The 16,855-nt window shown below is 43.9% G+C and overlaps 2 protein-coding genes across 2 annotated transcripts in view; both read right to left on the bottom strand.

The window, feature by feature from the left end:
* The window catches only part of cnnm4a (cyclin and CBS domain divalent metal cation transport mediator 4a), a 19,540-nt gene extending 12,867 nt beyond the window's left edge, over positions 1-6,673 (bottom strand). Inside the window, exons 1-3 of the mRNA XM_071898186.2 lie at positions 5,170-6,673; positions 315-458; positions 80-214 (exon numbers count right to left, since the gene is read on the bottom strand). Of these exons, the coding sequence (XP_071754287.2) occupies positions 80-214; positions 315-458; positions 5,170-6,673 (1,783 nt within the window). The remainder of the gene's footprint in view (positions 1-79; positions 215-314; positions 459-5,169) is intronic.
* A 1,022-nt stretch (positions 6,674-7,695) lies between these two features.
* On the bottom strand, positions 7,696-16,436 carry sec14l7 (SEC14-like lipid binding 7). Its single transcript, XM_071898875.2, has 12 exons — positions 16,372-16,436; positions 15,748-15,823; positions 12,765-12,808; positions 11,725-11,787; positions 11,197-11,385; positions 10,940-11,035; positions 10,745-10,805; positions 10,511-10,594; positions 10,298-10,404; positions 9,597-9,736; positions 9,149-9,318; positions 7,696-9,058 (listed from the first exon to the last, which is right to left on the bottom strand). Exons 1-12 carry the CDS (start codon positions 16,423-16,425, stop codon positions 8,931-8,933), a joined length of 1,212 nt encoding a protein of 403 aa, XP_071754976.1. The 5' UTR covers positions 16,426-16,436; the 3' UTR covers positions 7,696-8,930.
* Between the last annotated feature and the right edge of the window lie 419 nt (positions 16,437-16,855).

Raw genomic sequence — 16,855 nt, 5'->3', positions numbered from 1 at the left:
CAGAAAGTCTGTTGAGTGACATTCAAACAGATCTCCGCTGGCTTGCTGTGAGATTAGCCGCCACGTTCGCGCCGCTCACCTGTGGCCAGAAAGCGGTGAGCTGCCAGCATCAGCTGAGGGGAGATCTTCACCTTACTGTCGCTCTCGTGCTTGAAGGCAGAGAAGTCTCGCTTGTTTTTATTGGGGTCCACTTTTTTCCTGTTCCTGTTATCAGCTGGAGAGAGAAACACGGGACGGTAGACAGAGAAGTGAGAGCGCACATTCGATTTTTACATCTGTGCCATGTGTGGCGGCCATGTGGAGTGTTGACTCACTGTAAAGGTCAGACTCATCCAGGATCTCTGACTTGATGATCTCCTCGATGACGTCCTCTAAGGTGACCAATCCCAGCACCTCGTAGAAGGGATCGCCCTCCCCCTCGTTGTTCACCTTCTGGACGATGGCCAGGTGGGATTTACCTGGTGAGGGCAGAGGTCACATGGTTACAACTCGACATCAAATATCAACATATTGTGCAGAAGTGAACATAAAACATTAAGAGTCTTGTTGGGACTAATCTGCCTTAATGCTTTAGTGCTTTCGCAGCCCTGAACAGACCCAGGCACTTCCCTCCACACTGCACATGTTTCCACCACAAAGCTATTAACGAATCAATCGGCAGGAAAGTGGGGCAGTACGAAACACGGCTCATGAGCGTCGAGGGAGGAGAAGAAGCACGCAAGGTTAGACGGGAAGTTGCCAGTTTCACAGACACACTGCCTCCTAAACGTCAGCAGTCGGCCATCAAACGATTCAGCCCCCCTCCCCCCCCCGCTGGATGAGACGCTTCACTCCGTTCCTCTGTAACTACAGTCACACTGCTGTTAGATCTGTCAGAGCCGTCAGTGGATTTAGCCCGACTGCTGGGAGGACAGGCTGAGTCTGATTCCTTAATATAGACCAGACTGGACTAAGAGCTTTGGAGACAAGGAGTTGGAGGAACTGCCAAAATGAGATAAAGACGAGAGACGGTGGGAGAGGCGGTGGGAAGAAAAAAGCTGACAAGAAAGAGGGATGTGGTAGGGAGAAAAAAAACAAGAACAAGAGAGAGTAATCCACTCCCGGCTTCCTTCTCCTAAGCTCTCATTAAAAAAGTGTACGAGACCGTTTCGCTTCCTTATGCTTAGGTGTTACGGGCGCATGTGTTCCTGCCACACACAGTTCTGTGGGTCTGTGCTACGATGCGGTCACAAACAGAATGAAGGTCAGAAGTGCTTGACGTGACATAACGACGCTCACAAACCAACAGCTCAATAACAAGCGCTCGCACAAATTAGCGAGCTCACATTCCATCAACACTGATGACATGTCATACTCCAGCCAATGAGAGGCGAGTAAAGCCACAGCATTAGGTTGACAGGAGTGGGGTTACCGTGTTTGTTGTTGCCAGGACAAAAACCTGTCACTGGGTGTAAAACCACCAGCATTGTCCATCTTTGGCCTCCTGGCATGTCTGCCTGCGTGTGGAAACGAGCATGTGGATCAAAGCCGCCAGGCCACAACTTCTGCACCCTAAAACTGGTTTAGGTGTCATCATGAATATAGGGCTGGGCAGTATGGACACAATGAAAATCATTAGAGGATATTATTTTGATATTGATATATAACAATATCTGCTAAGGTGCAAAATAACATGTTAAATAATCAAATTGATGTTCTTCGCATTGAATTGCATGGTAATACTAAGCATGATAAAATGAGAATTTTAAAATATTTTTCCCTAATTTGTATCTGACTTTAATTAGTATTAGTATTACTTTTTAGGATTCATTTAGACAACAGAATTGTGTATCATGATAATCGTCACAATATGATTTTACTGAAAGACGATGAACACAAATATTGAATTATTGCAGCTCTACATGCAGGCAGCATTTTTAATGACACCATGGTGAAGCCTTAAAACTACTTGCCATTCCAAGTTTGAACATACCGAATCACTCAAAAATACTCAAATAAATCTTTAGAATCAATACACAAATAATATGGAAATTACATAAAGCTGCTTCTCTTGCTTGTGAAACTACTCAAGGGGAAATTAAAGTAAAACTTTAAACAGAGAGGATTCTAAGTGGCTTTTGGTCCTAATGGATCCCGTCACTGTCTGGTAATGTAAGCTGCAGCCTGGGCTTATCTTAGATGATTAAGAGTCTCTATCTCTAAAAAGCAGGGAAGCCAGCAGTCAGCGGAGCGGGTCTCGTTAGTGACCGGTGCTCTGAGTGCCGTCTCATCGGCTGCAATAACCCCCCATCAGCCGCAGCAGCTGGGACTATGAATTGGCATCGCCGTGACACAACACAGACCGAGGCCTTTGCCTTTCTGTGCACGGTCCCATCGCATTGCGGCCAATGGCTAGTGACACGATTCGGTCATGACTCACGTCTCAAAGAAGCATCATCATTCCCCCTGAATACATAACAGACTGACCTGATGTCAACGCCATGACAGCGCTTACTTCTGGCATTTCAGTGATACTCTCCTGATCCCTGTAGGGAAACTCTTTCTCTTGCCCCCCTCCGCATGGAGGTCAGAGGTCAGAGGTCAGGGTCGGCTACAGAGCAGCTCAGTCTGGAGCTGGTGGGCATTCAGTGTCTTGCTCAAGGACACTTCAACAGGGTGGATGTTAGCTGTCAAAAGGGCTTGAAACTGGGCTTTCCAGTTGAAGGGCGGTTTTCCTACTATGTGACCCTGAGTGCATGATGTGGTACAATGGCTGAGTACCGATGGTCGGCGCTTTTTTGGCACAGATCGAATCAGGTCGGTACTACTGACTGGCAAAATATGTTATAACATTCAATGCCACAGTTTAGTACATTACATCCCCTTTCATCCAATAACCATACCTGTTCTTTGACTAAAGTGACTGCTGATTGGCTCACCAGGTCATTGTTTGCCACAACACAAACACAGACACACACCTTCATCTGTCAGCAAGTACACAATGCTACAGAAACGCATCCGCTTCCTCAGATTTAGCCTTGATTCAGCAATAGAAAACAGGTGTGTTCAAGTCATATTTTGTCATGTGCCTGTCACTTTATCATGTGACGTATATTTACAAAGCAATATCTAACATCACAAAAAATACGAGAATAACACCAAGTATGGTAATGATGCTGACAATGATGACAAAAAGCACCGTGATTACTTACAATATCAAAATTAAATGCACATCTTTACAGCACAACTACATAATATGTGAATAAAGAAAAGTATATAAATGAGTAAATAAAATAAGAGTTAATATGTAACTATATGAGTAAATACTGTAAGCACACAAGTAAATAAGCACATAAATAAGTAAACAAGTCTATATGTAGACGAGTATATAATTAGGTAAATAAGTACGTAAATGATTAAGTAAATAAATAATTATATATGCATACTTGAGGAAGTCAATTACAATAACCTGGTGATACAAGCCTTTTCCTTAAATATATTGCAAAAGTTAAATAGCTATAAAGATACATTGAATGGAAAATAAACACATTGTGATATAACACCAACAATCGTCAATTAGGACTAAAGTACTAGCTGATTGAATGGCCTAATTTCTTAGATACACTACATATCCACAAGAAACTTGATTCCTAATTGAAAATTGTTGGTGTTGGTGTTATCACAATGTGTTTATTAATTAATGCATTTATTTTCCATTCCATTCGATAGCTTCCATTCGAAGCTATTTAACTTCACTTATAGCTATTTTAACTTAACTGCAATATATTTAGGGAAAAGGCTTGTATAACCTGGTTATTGTAATTGACTTTCTCAAGTATGCATATATTTACTTGTATATTTACGTACTTATTTATCCATTTTTATACTTAGCGACTTATTTACTCATTTACATACCTATTTACCTAATTATATACTACTTAATATCTACCTTGACTTATTTATTTATTTACTTATTTACGCGGTTATTTTCTAATTTATACACTTTACTTATTTAGCTATTATACACTCATTTACTTATAGACTTAGTTACTTATTTATGTACTTATTTACTCACTTATATAGTTCCTTTTACTTTGAACACACCTGTTTTCTGCTGAGCTTCATGACAATATAGAGAGATTAAAGCCAGTCTAGTGTGCGGTGAACCTACTTCCACATGGACATTGTTTGTTCCTGCAATCACCAGCACTTTAGAAGAAATGCGTGGCTGTGCAGAGGACACATAGTTTGGTATAGTCTAATCATTTAGGCTGTTGCATTACATAATAATCTTTTATTTATGGAAAAGTCACTGATCAGCTCCTCCTCTCTGGTTGAAGGTGATAATCAGTGAAACCAGCTGCTGTGGTGTTTAGGTGTAATGAAAACCTGCAGAGTCTTTCACGGCACTGAACTGGACACCCGCTGGCTTAGTGGGAACACTGGTGTGGCCAATAAATAAATGCCTGCCATGCAATGTACAGTTAGTGGCTGTCATAAGCTGTAAATGTTGACTGAGAAGTCATGATAAATGCAGAACAGGAGTCTGCTGTGAAAGACCAAAGTGAGAAATCCCTTATGTACCGTCTCTCCCCTGGCTGTATGAGGTGTAGCCACAGCATTAATGAAACATATCGGGACTTGACTGGTTAATAATAATAATAAGAAGAATAATAATAGCTCCTGATAGCTTCTAGCCTTGATGACAGCACTCTGTAGCCTAGCCAGACTGAAACCCATCTGTGCCAAGTCACAGTCAGCAGGCCTGAGTCAGGTGTGCTGGTGCTACTGAGGCAGAAGCCTGCACTCTGGCCTTCTGCTGAACACGGACTTGTTATTATCAACAGGAGCACAGATGAGCACCTGGATGAAATGTTGCTTTGATGGGATGTTTGTTATATGGAGGGTCACATTTGTCTTGCTGTTCCCTGTTATGTGTGTGTACATGGGGGCTTGGATGTTCCACTCGTCAATACGCTGGTCAATACAGTATGTGTGTGTGTTTGTGTGTGTGTGTGTGTGTGTGTGGGGGGGGGGGGGGGGGGTGTCATGATGGCGCATGATTGAAAACCCTATACTATCGCACACAGTTATATGCAGGCCCACATATGCATGCACACACACACACACACACACACACACACACAAGAAATCAGTCAGTCACTCAGAGACACAGGTCTACCGACACACCTTTCTTGAACTCCTCCAGCATGGCGTCCAGCTTGGTGTCGTGGAAGACAAAGTGCACAGGGTGGTTGTAGAACTTGGTGATGGTCTTCAGGGTGGTGCAGTCGTCCGGGTCCACGAACGCCAGGTCCTTCACATACAGGATGTCCACAATGTTGGACCTTTCGTCGTCAAACACGGGAATGCGAGTGTACCCGCTCTCCATGATCTCCGACATGGTGTTGAAATCGAGCACGGCGTCCGCTTGGATCATGAAGCAGTTCGGCAGGGGCGTCATCACATCCTCCACGGTTTTGGTCCGCAGCTCCAGGGCGCCCTGGATCATGTTCATCTCCTCTTTGACCAGGTCGTTGTAGGGCTCCGTCACTTTGAGCATCTCCACGAGCTTCTCCCGGTTGTACACGGTGCCGATCTCCTGGCCCAGTAAGACGTCCAGCAGCTTGCTCACAGGGAAAGACAGCGGGAAGGTCAGAAACATGAAGAGCTTGGTCACCATTATGGTGTTGGCACCCACGGCCAGCCCGTGGCGGGAGCACAGCGCCTGGGGTACGATCTCACCGAAGATAACGATGCCAATGGTGGAGGCGACCACGGCACCCAGCCCGGAGCCTATGAGGTCATCGAGCAGGATGGTGAGCGTGGTGTTCACCAAGACGTTGCCCAGCAGCAGGGAGCACAGCAAGTAGTTCCCCTTGCTGCGGATGGGCTCGATTTTGCGGGCGTACTTCTTCTCCTTGTCTGTGCCACAGCTCTGGACGATGCGGAGCTCCATGGGGTCCAGGGCCATCAGCCCCAGGTTCAGCCCACTGAACATCCCGGAGAGCACCAGCAGGCAGGAGATGAGGATGCCCTGCAGCCACATGGGCAGCAGGGACTTCTTCTCCTCCACCACCAGGAGCTTGCCGTCACTGTCTCCCATCCGCACCCACCTGCTCCCGTCTGCGCTCAGGATGCAGAGGGCATACTCCTTCTGCGGCTCGCTCTTGCGAAGCGGCTTAATGTTCATGCCGAGAATCCCTGACGTCCCTCGACTGCTGACGTTCATGAAGGTCCCGATGCTGATGTCTTTAGTGAAATCGGCACAAGTCCTGTCCGGCGGGTCCATGCCGCTGCCGCTCCTCGCCTCCCTCGCCGCCGCCTCCTCCCTCTCGCCCTCTTCCTCCTCCTCCTCCTCCTCGTCGCCGTCCGTAAGTTCGGTGAAGCGGATCTGCGTCCAGGTACCCGAGTGAAGCTGCACCCCGTAAAACCGGAGCTGGACGGCGCTCTCCTCAGTTACCTGGATGACACCGTCGTCAGTGGTGGCGGCCGGCTTGTCGCTCCTCTCCAGCCGCATGCCGAGCACCTGGCTCCCGCTGCCGCTGCCGCTGACGCCGGAGGTCGCCGCCTCGGTGCGCCCGCCGACCACACTCCATAGAAATATGATTACAGTGAGAACATAGCCCTGCTGTCCGCTCCATTCTGTCGCCATGTTTGTTTCACTCCTCGGCGACCTGGGAGCTGACGTCATTTACTCATGTCCGAGCGGCTCCGCCCCTCCACCCCCACCCACCCCCCCGTTATCACCGCCTACCGGACAGCGGCAGGTATAGGGTCAATACACACACAATCTCTCTCTCTCTCTCTCTCTCTCTCTCTCTCTCTCTCTCTCTCTCTCTCTCTCTGTCTCTCTCTCACTCACACATACACACACACACACACACACACACACACACACATTAATTAGGTATGATATAATATGCCTACGATGTTCCTGCTGGGACTCATAGTTGTGTGATATTTGCGTAGCATCCTTCTCAAATGTGTAACAGGATTACTACAGTCCTTTATTGTGATGCTCTATACCTGACAACAACACCTCACCCAAAATAGACTGCAGCAAGGCTACATCAGCAGCAGCCATGCTTCACGCAAGGTAAACAAGCCCGGAAAAAAAATGCATTCATCCTGCGTCATCCTTCATTTTTTTACCCCACAGCGGAGCCGAGCTTGTTAGTCTCTCCGACGGGCCCAGAGCAATGCGGCAGAGCGGATGCTGTTGTGGCCAGCGGTTTCTTATCCAATTGTATCCAGACCCATCTGTTATGTAAAGGCACATGGCATCTGTGCCCCCCCTCCCCTCCCCCCTCCTGCACCACCCTGCATCTCTCTGGCACCGTGCCCGCTCACATTCAGCTTGCTGGATGCAGACAGGCGGCACAGGCAGTCGCTGGTCTGTCGCGTTTTAGTCGACTCAGCATTTCTCCTGTGATGATTTCTGTGAATCTGAAGTGCGAGGTTTCTCCACACAGAGTCTGGTGGCCGAGGTTTACACTAGGGGTCTCAGTCTCAGTCAATGGAGTTGACATTTAACCTATCTATCTATCTATCTATCTATCTATCTATCTATCTATCTGTCTGTCTGTCTGTCTGTCTGTCTATTTAGTTGAATAATGTATAATTATTATGGGTTAAGACAAGACAGGAGTCGAACCCAAAGGCTCAATTGGACTCCTAATTATCTTTACATTGTTGGCTATTTGCCAACCTACTCACTGCATCAAGCTCCATTCATTTTTCTGATAATATCCCCAGTGAACTAGTCTCAACATTTTTCTGAAAAATGCATTTATTTTTTAATCATAATATATCAGTGACCAACTATGTAATATGAACGCTGGGTAGGATTTCCCTTTGTCCCTGCTTACAGTGCCACCTAGTGGTCAAAATCAGCTGGAGGTAAAAACTTTGGCTTCTAAGGTGAACCAAAGGAGATTAGAATATAAATTTAAAAGAATATGACACTGATGACACAACTTAAAAAAATCACATTTTCTTAATTTCCTTCATTCTTCTTTATTCATGTATAGGCTACATACTATATATCAAAAGCTAAAGAGTTTCCATAAATTAAAAAAAGAAATCATTATGTCCTCTTCATTTTATATACATTAACTGTCATTTTGAGGAAGATTTTACAATGGTTTTCAAGGCTGTGTTCAGATAGCACATATTCAAAATTCATCATTAATATTCTTCATTCCAACACATTATAGTACAACAGTCATTTTCAGATTGTAACGGGAATGGGCAGGTAGTGAGAACAGTGTGGCTGTATAATAATCAAACACATGGCAGGAGATACAGCTCTCCACCACTGAACGACCAGGCGCTTTTATTGTGGAAAGCAAAACAGAAACTAGGCAAGAGAGAAATAAAAAGGTCTGGTTCCCTTTGTGGCTTCTCTCTTTTAACTTCTCTGGTCCCTCGGGGGCTTAGCTGCTATAGATTTGCACTTAGGGGTCTGGGCTCCAGACCCCGGCCGTTGGAAAGCCAGTAATTCCAGTATCCATGAGGTATTTCTCCTAAAACAGCCAGCCACACACTGAGAGCAGCAGCCCTTTGTTTCTGGTGAGCTCCAGCTAACAAACCCAACCAGCTCCATGTGTCTGATCCGCCTGCAGCTTGTTCCACCTTGGAGCTGCCTGTAGGCGCCGCATGGAGCCAGTGGGTGGGGATGTAGTCATGCAGCATTAGAAACTGTTCCTTCTGCTATATGGTAAAGCTGCACAGCCAGTGGTTCTGGTATGAAATGTTGGTAAAATGATGAAAAAATTTGGACTAGGAATTATTTTCATATGTCCTGCCACAACACAATGCAAGAGCGCTGATTTTGTTGTGAATGATCAGTGCCAACCAGTCACCGTTATCACGAGCCAAGGGTTCAGAGCAGTTGACAACAGTTTGCCTTGATCCAGGTGGGACCCCTCTGTCACAGGCTGTGTGTCTCACTGCAGCCTGCTGTCTCCTCTGCCCCGGCTCTGCATCTGGCCGTCCGGAGGAGGGACGACCTCGACTTTGTAGCTCACCCTCTTGGACTGGAGGAAGCTATAGCTGTTGTCAAACCGCAGCACGTCTGCACAAAACGAAGGACAGAATGAGTCCTGCGGGTTTGTCTCAGACGATCAGGAACCGAGTGTGTTTGTGTTTGTGTGCGATTACTCACAGACTCCAGGCTCGGGGCAGGTGAGCGAGCGGTCCTCCGGGACGAGGTGCGCATTGTAACGTTCACTGGGCAGAACCTGGAGCATGTCGGCCACTTTCTGACCGCCTCCCTCCCGGGTTCGCCTGTACACACCGAAACCTATATCTGCCCCGTCACTGGCAAACTGCCACCTGTGAAGGAAGCGGGGGCAGAGGAGAGAGGTTATAAATGTATATATGTTGATGCAAGGTTGTCTGATAAGTGATGGTCAAAAGCATCAGTTTAAGATAAAATCAGAGTAATTGCTTCTTTACACACAAATTTGTCCTGCATCCTCTGTCCAAAACTGCAGAACAGACCAGAGGCTGTAGGCCTTCTGCAGTCATCGGTCAGTTTTGTGCAGATTTTCGGCCTGCTCAGATCTATCTCACCCAGTTCTGGACCACTGATTATGCACCAGCAGTGTTACCTCAGAAGGCTGCTGGGTGCGGTGATGTCATACTCCAGCTGGAAGACAGAGCCGCGGCTGATGGTCACGCTGCTGTCATACTGAACCTTCACAGAGTCCTGGACGTAGTAGGACCGGGGCACCGTGCCGCCGCAGTTGATCTGCAACCACAACACACCAAAAAACATATTCAAAAAGACAGCAGAGGTGGGGACTCGAGTCACATGACTTGGACTTGAGTCAGGATTTGAAACTTGGCATGAAGAGAAGACTTGAGACTTGACTTGACTTGGGTTCTGGTGTCTTGGGACTTGACTTTGACTTGTACTTTGATGACTTGAAAAGGTTTCTAAAGTCTTGACTTGAGATCTTGTGTTTGTGTAAATGACTTAGATTGAAAGTGATGAGATTTGTTCCAGCAGACGACTGAATTTAAATTCTGTTTTCTGAATTTGTATGGAATGATTGAATTTATTGAAGTTGAAACTGATTCTAGAAATCAAACTGATGATGCTCTTACCAAGTTTTTATCCTATTAAAACCATATTGCATTGAAAAGTCCTAGATATTTAGTTTTCTTTAAGATATTAAATTGATACTGGACTCTTGATTTGTTCTGACTTGACTTGCTGTTCTACATTTAGACTTGTGACTTGACTTGAGACTTGTGCCTCAAGACTTGAGACTGACTTGGGACTTGAGCAAAGTTGACTTGGACTCACCATGGTTCGGCAGCGAGGGTCTCCATCAGGATCAGTGAGCGTTCCTCCGTAGACCACTGGAAGCTGCGCTGGGTCAATATGTTTACGTAACACTTCTTGCCAGTTATCTGTAAACAGAGGAGAGATTAGGAGGGATACAACTATTGATTTTTGTCAACATGCACGTCATAAGCAATGTTTTTGTTCTACTCTGGGATAAGAAAACGGTCTCACCTCCCAAAATGATAATCTTACATCGTGTTTCCTCACACAGAAAGTGTTTGACCAGGTTATAGGCCATGGGGAAAATCTTGGGAGCTGCAGCAAAGAGAGAAAGAAGACAGAAATTTGAAAAACCGTCGATAAAAGCTAGAATCAGAAACATAGCCGTGACACAGAAGTAGACCTGGAACCAAGTCACACACACACACACACACACACACACACACACACACTGAGGTAACATACCTTTGATAAGAAACAGTCTTTTTAGCCCTTCTGGATAGTTCTCTTCAAACATGGTGAGGATCTGTCAGAGAGATGTTGACATGTTTAACTTGTTTGAACTTTGGTATCAGAGTTTCACAGTTGTCTCTACACTCATTCCATGCACATCGATCCACTGATGCTACATCATGGCTGTGGTGTGAGTCGCTGACAAACCTCCCCATAGGCTTCAATAGCAGGCTTCCACATGTGTTTCAGCCCCAGGCCTTCACAGTCATAGATCAGAGTGATGGCTTCAATATTCTTCCCCAGCTAAGAGAGAGGAGAGGAGAGGAGAGGAGAGGAGAGGAGAGGAGAGGAGAGGAGAGGAGAGGAGAGGAGAGGAGAGGAGAGGAGAGGAGAGACAGAATAAGAGATCAAATATGAAATAACAAAAGAAAGTGCAGAAGCAGAGAAGATTTCTCTGTCCCGACCTTCTCAGACTGTCTCCGACACTCCCTGCGCAGCATCTCTGTGTGCCTGATCTTGGTCTTCATGAAGTCCTGCTTGGTGGCCGACAGCATGAGGCCTTTGGGATCCAGGGGGCCGATGACATCGTACCAGATGGGACTCCCCTCCAGGTCGTACCCGCACATCCCACCGGACACATACTTCTCAATCACCTGGTGACCGCACCATGGGTTATGATGAAGGACAAAAGACACATTTCTGATGTCAAAGTGCAGGGTGCAGACAAGCTTGTGTTAATAATAATGCCAAGCAAGCAAGGCAAAACTACGGAAGAGGATTAGGGCCACATGTGAAAAATGTATTTGAGTTCTGAGTTTAAATTCATCATTCTGAGATTCTGAGATTAAAGTCAGAATTCTGAGGAAAAAAGGTAGAATTCTGAGTTTAAAGTCAGAACTCAAATACATTTTTCACATGTGGCCCTAATCCTCTTTCGTACAAAACTCTTTCACAGTTATGATCATAATTTGTTTCATGTGCAGCGTCTGTACCTCGGGAGGATTCCAGTCAGATATGATGGTGTCTGCTTTCACCTGTCTCCTGAACTCCAGGTGCTGCAGACAGAGGGGGGGAGGTAGGGGGAGAAGTCACTTGGTAGTCAGCAAAGCAAGCAAAAGTCAGGCTTGATAATATAATATCTAACAGGTGTTTATGTATTTCTACCGAACAATATGAGTGTGAATGCTACTATATAGAGCTGAAGCCTGCGCATCTATCATCAGCACATTGGACATCTTGATGCCTTCAGTATTAAATATCTCCAATGTATCCTTGAGATTGATGTAATAAATCAAATGTGATATAATGTTGGGGTGTCCTGTTGTTGCGGTTGGGTGGTGCTGCTGTTGTTGTTGTTGTTGTTGTTGTTGTCATTAGTCGTCTGTTTATTTATCTATCTATCTATCTATTTATCTATCTATCTATCTATCTAGAATGTAAACAACAATTTAAAAATGTCATTACAATGCAAATAATATAATTTCAATGGAGAGCTTGTGAAATTGTGATGGTCAAGGTGTCTCATATGAGATTACTACAGCAGAGTAAAATGTAGCTAATATCACAATTATTTTTGTTTTGCCCCACGATATGTATTGTCACATTTTTGCATTGCGATATATTGAATTTCAATATATTGTGATGTATTGTGTGTGCGTGTGCGTGCGTGTGTGTGTGTGTGTGTGTGTGTGTGTGTGTGTGTGTGTTTGTGTCCGTAGATGAGAATTAGCCTTTAGTAGCTTTAAGACTAACAGAGTTTGTAGGAGATAATTCATAATCCCCTTGATACAAAACTATTCTCATTGCAACATTTTCCCAGCCTGTATTCTCAGTATTTCTACCATCTCTTACTGTGTTGCACATACAGTCTATATACTTGCTTCAGTTATTACAGCCCACAGATCACATGCATATCACCAGGTATAACTGATGGGTGTACATATGACCAATGCAAGGGAAATGGGCTGTCATCAACCCAGTGATAGAGAATAAACTGGGTGATGACAGTGTGTTAATGAAACAAAGACCTCACCTTCCTGATCATGGCTTCAGCTTTCTGAACATTGAAGCTGCGGGCTGGGAAAAGAAAAAGTCCTTGATTAGAAGAGAAAATAATGGGGTTATGAACTACTTCTTCAAATTGTATCATGTTGTACCAGCTCCAGTGCAACAATGTCTGTTGACAGTACAATAGCAAACCTGACACAGTTGAATACATTTGGCCTTTTTGCAGTGAGGCGAAGAATTTGACCAAGGTCGACAGCCAATGCAAATATTGAACTAACTGGGTCCCCTATCGATTCAGCCCTCCTTGAACTACTGGGCCTCTGCATAACAGTCACAGGACGTCCTAGATGTGTCCTGCAGCACACACACTTCCTGCTCAACAACACTGAGTGTACTATTAGACCTGAGAAACTATAAAGCTCTGATTTGAGCACAACATACACAAAAAGACTGCATACAGAAGCCAATAGAATCATTAAAATGATTACTAAAAATACTTAGGAATCTCTGATAATGCAATGATAATCAAATTAGTATAACAGCAATTTCTATGTCTATGTAGCAATGTGTAGTTACTAGTTTTTAATCCAGGTTTTTTTTTTATAGATACCAGCCTATGCATATTATATTTTATCCTACTCTTATACCTACTCTAGTCTGGTCCACTTCAATAAATGAAAACACATAGTGGAACAATAGGGAAATAAGTACAGAAATACACTAAAACTTGTGTATGAAGTAATCAGAAATCTTAAAAACAGTGACTAATTTCATACAGCATAAAATCAGACTTCATGTGGGATATGAACAGTGAGTTGAGCTGACTTTCCAGGTAATTCAAACCCTTCTGGCTGAATAAATATTGTATGTTGTCATGGGCATAGGGGCAGCAGGAGGAGTGTTACAGGAAAAAACTAATGGTGATGAATTTAACAACCATCTGATAAAACACTCTACAAAACCTGAATGGTTGAAGATGAATCACGGTTCATCTGGTGAAGAAAACAGTGATTAAATTCTTATTGCTCCTCTCATTAATATGTGGGTTAATTACTGGGTCAGATGGGTTGGAGTGGATGGGAGGGAAATAATACTTTCAAATTCAACACTCCTCTTCACAGCCAATGATACTAATTAAAGGCAACTAACTAAAGGCTGAATAGACTTCATCTTCTCTGTCAATGTTTCAAAATAGACTCATTTGCTCGATTTTTTTTTCAGCATCAAAGAGATTAAATCCTCCATTTTGCATCATGCAGTCAACTCCTACATGTGCAAAATAATTCTTCAAAGAATAATTTAATGATATTCAACCATGTTAAATATGATGTTGGTGAAGCACAACTGGACAATTCCAGACAAGTGGAAATTTTACAGGAGAGACTGTTGGTATTTCACACTCTGCTCATCTGAGATCCAGGCAAAGCAAGATTCTTTTTGACTGTGGGGCAATGAGAGTTAACACACTCTCACAAATTGGGTTAAAATGTAAAAAGCCGTTCTGCAGAATCAATAACTTTGTCCTTTGGTGGGCTAGTCCAACAAAAAAGTCAAATCAACATTCATTAGTAGCCTAAGACATTTGAATTTGAATAACTGAATAGCCAACGCTTGATGTTTTGAATGTTTTGAATGAAAGACATCAGAGGAAAATGAGAAGACAGGCCCCATAACGTACATATTTTTAATTATTATTTTGGATCTAGTTACTAATTTGTGTCTCTTCAAATAGCCAGAGTTAATGCTTTATAATGAACATTTAATTATTGCCTTATTTCATGCATGATTCAGATTAAGAATGGTCATGCTTACAGAATGCTTTACAGAATCTGCTGGACTTGTACTGGTGGATCTCCACCAGTTAGTCCGGTAAAAAGTCAATCTCAAGCCAGAACAGGTGAATCATGGTCTAATACGTGTCAGTAGGCTATACTCAGTCTACCTGGAAAGCAACAGACTAACAGACAGCCTGTATTTAACATCACCTAACACTGTCACTGACAGACTGAGAGAAACCTGCCACCTGATTAGAGGTTACAAACAGTTAACTTTCCTCTCAAAACAATGCTTGTGTATTGGCTGTCACCGTGAAACAACCTATTGTGTCAGATGCCTGTGGCAGATTAAAGCCTGAGGGCAGAGAGCAGAAACTGCCGGAGAGGCTACACACACACTCTGCTCTGCAGTCCCATGCGGGAACCTGTTCCCATGCTGCTCCACATGAGCAGAAACCTCACAGCGAGTTTCATTCAAGGATTGTGACTATGGTATCTTTACCTATCAATTCATTCATTTTTATATTCATTATTTTGTATATTATAGTTGTATGATATAGTATTATAGTCAATTAGAATTACCACATTTTGTACAGGTGGCTCAGCTTTTACCTACAGTTGATAATTTCAAGTCCAACAACCACCAAAATACCAAAATCAATTATATTTTTACATGGGTTTTCCCTCCACTACATCCCGGCGTGGTGCAGATGACTGGCATATATCCCATGTTGCATTTGGTTTCCTGACTGTTAGACATACTATAAATAAACAAATGAATAAACAAGGTTTAGGCAACCAGCCACACAAACAAGCTGGAGAATCTCCCTCCATGGCAGATTAAGTGTCAGACTGTAAGAGCCATCCAGTGTTTAAAATCAGAAATAATTACTGAATTATTTAATTTGTTTTTGAACAATTGATGAAAATGATTTGCACCACTTCAGCTCCTATATTCACTGTGTTTTGTTTTTCTTTTCTGTCTGTAGAGAGTAGTTATTTTGCAATTTCCTATCTAACGGACTGACTATCTTGCAAAATTTGCAATGTGCTGAAACGCTTTGGCAGTGCTGGTTCTCTTCCCTTCACGCCAATAAAGCTTATTTGAATTGGAAGTGCACTGAAGTGACCTTGAACATCACTGCTGTTTTGCCAGCATCCTGCCCACAGTGGAAATGCAAAACAAGTGCTGAGTGTCAGGCGGGCAGCAGAGTGGAGGCTGCACGGTCTCACCTCTGAGCCAGCGGAGCAGGTAGTGGTCGTGCTGTGCAGGCAGGTCGGGGAGGATGTCCTGGATCCTGCCCCGAAACTGGACACACACACACACACACACACACACACACACACACACACACACACCACGCATCACACAGTTAAATACAGCAGGACAATGTGACATCAACACAACGATGGAAAGGTTAAACAATACAAAGCCTAGGCCAGCTCTAAAACATAGTAATAATAATAGGCTACATATAATACATGGTAGCCTAGGCTATAAGCCAAAAGCAGTTATAACATTGACATAATGATACACATATATCAACATTAGCCTACAGGTTTCAGCACAACCTGGATAGTAGGCTATGCAAATATCGCAGCCACACAATAACTTCATACTTTAGGAATATTATACCCTAACCATAGGAGATACAATTACCATATAATAAGGTTGCTATAAACTCACTACTGACACATTTTAAGTCCCTAAATGAATATAGTAAGAGTAGGCCTATTATGGTGATAAAAGATACCATAAAAATACCATAAAGCACGATAAGGTCACTATAAACTCATTATAGTACCACAGACCCTATGGTTACATTCTAGGCATTATCGTGATTTTTCGTTCCCAACCTCAGTTAAGATTTCTGCCTGCTTCGGGCTTAAGTCTCCGACTCGTCCGCTCATGTCGCTGATGGTGTTTTGACGCACAGAAACTTCTGTGAATGAAGTCTTGACTGGAGTGATATGAGGACAGATGAGTTAACACCCCGCCCCGCCCGACCTGGCCCCGCCCGGCCTGGCCCCGCCCCCCTCCGCCGCACAGGTGAGGCGCTCTCAGCTCTACGCTTTTATATGGAGGGTATTCAGCACACATTTGGTAGTGTTACTTAAGATCAGACTGTTAGATACCATGTTAATGAACCAGTATCTTCCTGGATATTTGTGAATTTGCATAATGAGCACTTACTTAATGAATCGTTCCTAATTAGCTCTGAATAAGGTGCTAAATGGCACTTAACCAATAACAAACCATTACTTCCTAATTACCTCCATATTAGTTACTATTTCTGTGTCTCCTCAAGTAAAGTAGAGCATCACCCTACCCTACATGGGA

The sequence above is a fragment of the Centroberyx gerrardi genome, chromosome 2, assembly GCF_048128805.1.
Source record: "Centroberyx gerrardi isolate f3 chromosome 2, fCenGer3.hap1.cur.20231027, whole genome shotgun sequence".
NCBI lineage: Eukaryota > Metazoa > Chordata > Actinopteri > Beryciformes > Berycidae > Centroberyx > Centroberyx gerrardi.
The sequence above is the reverse complement of the archived record's forward strand: the minus strand, read 5'-3'. Positions and strand labels throughout refer to the sequence as shown.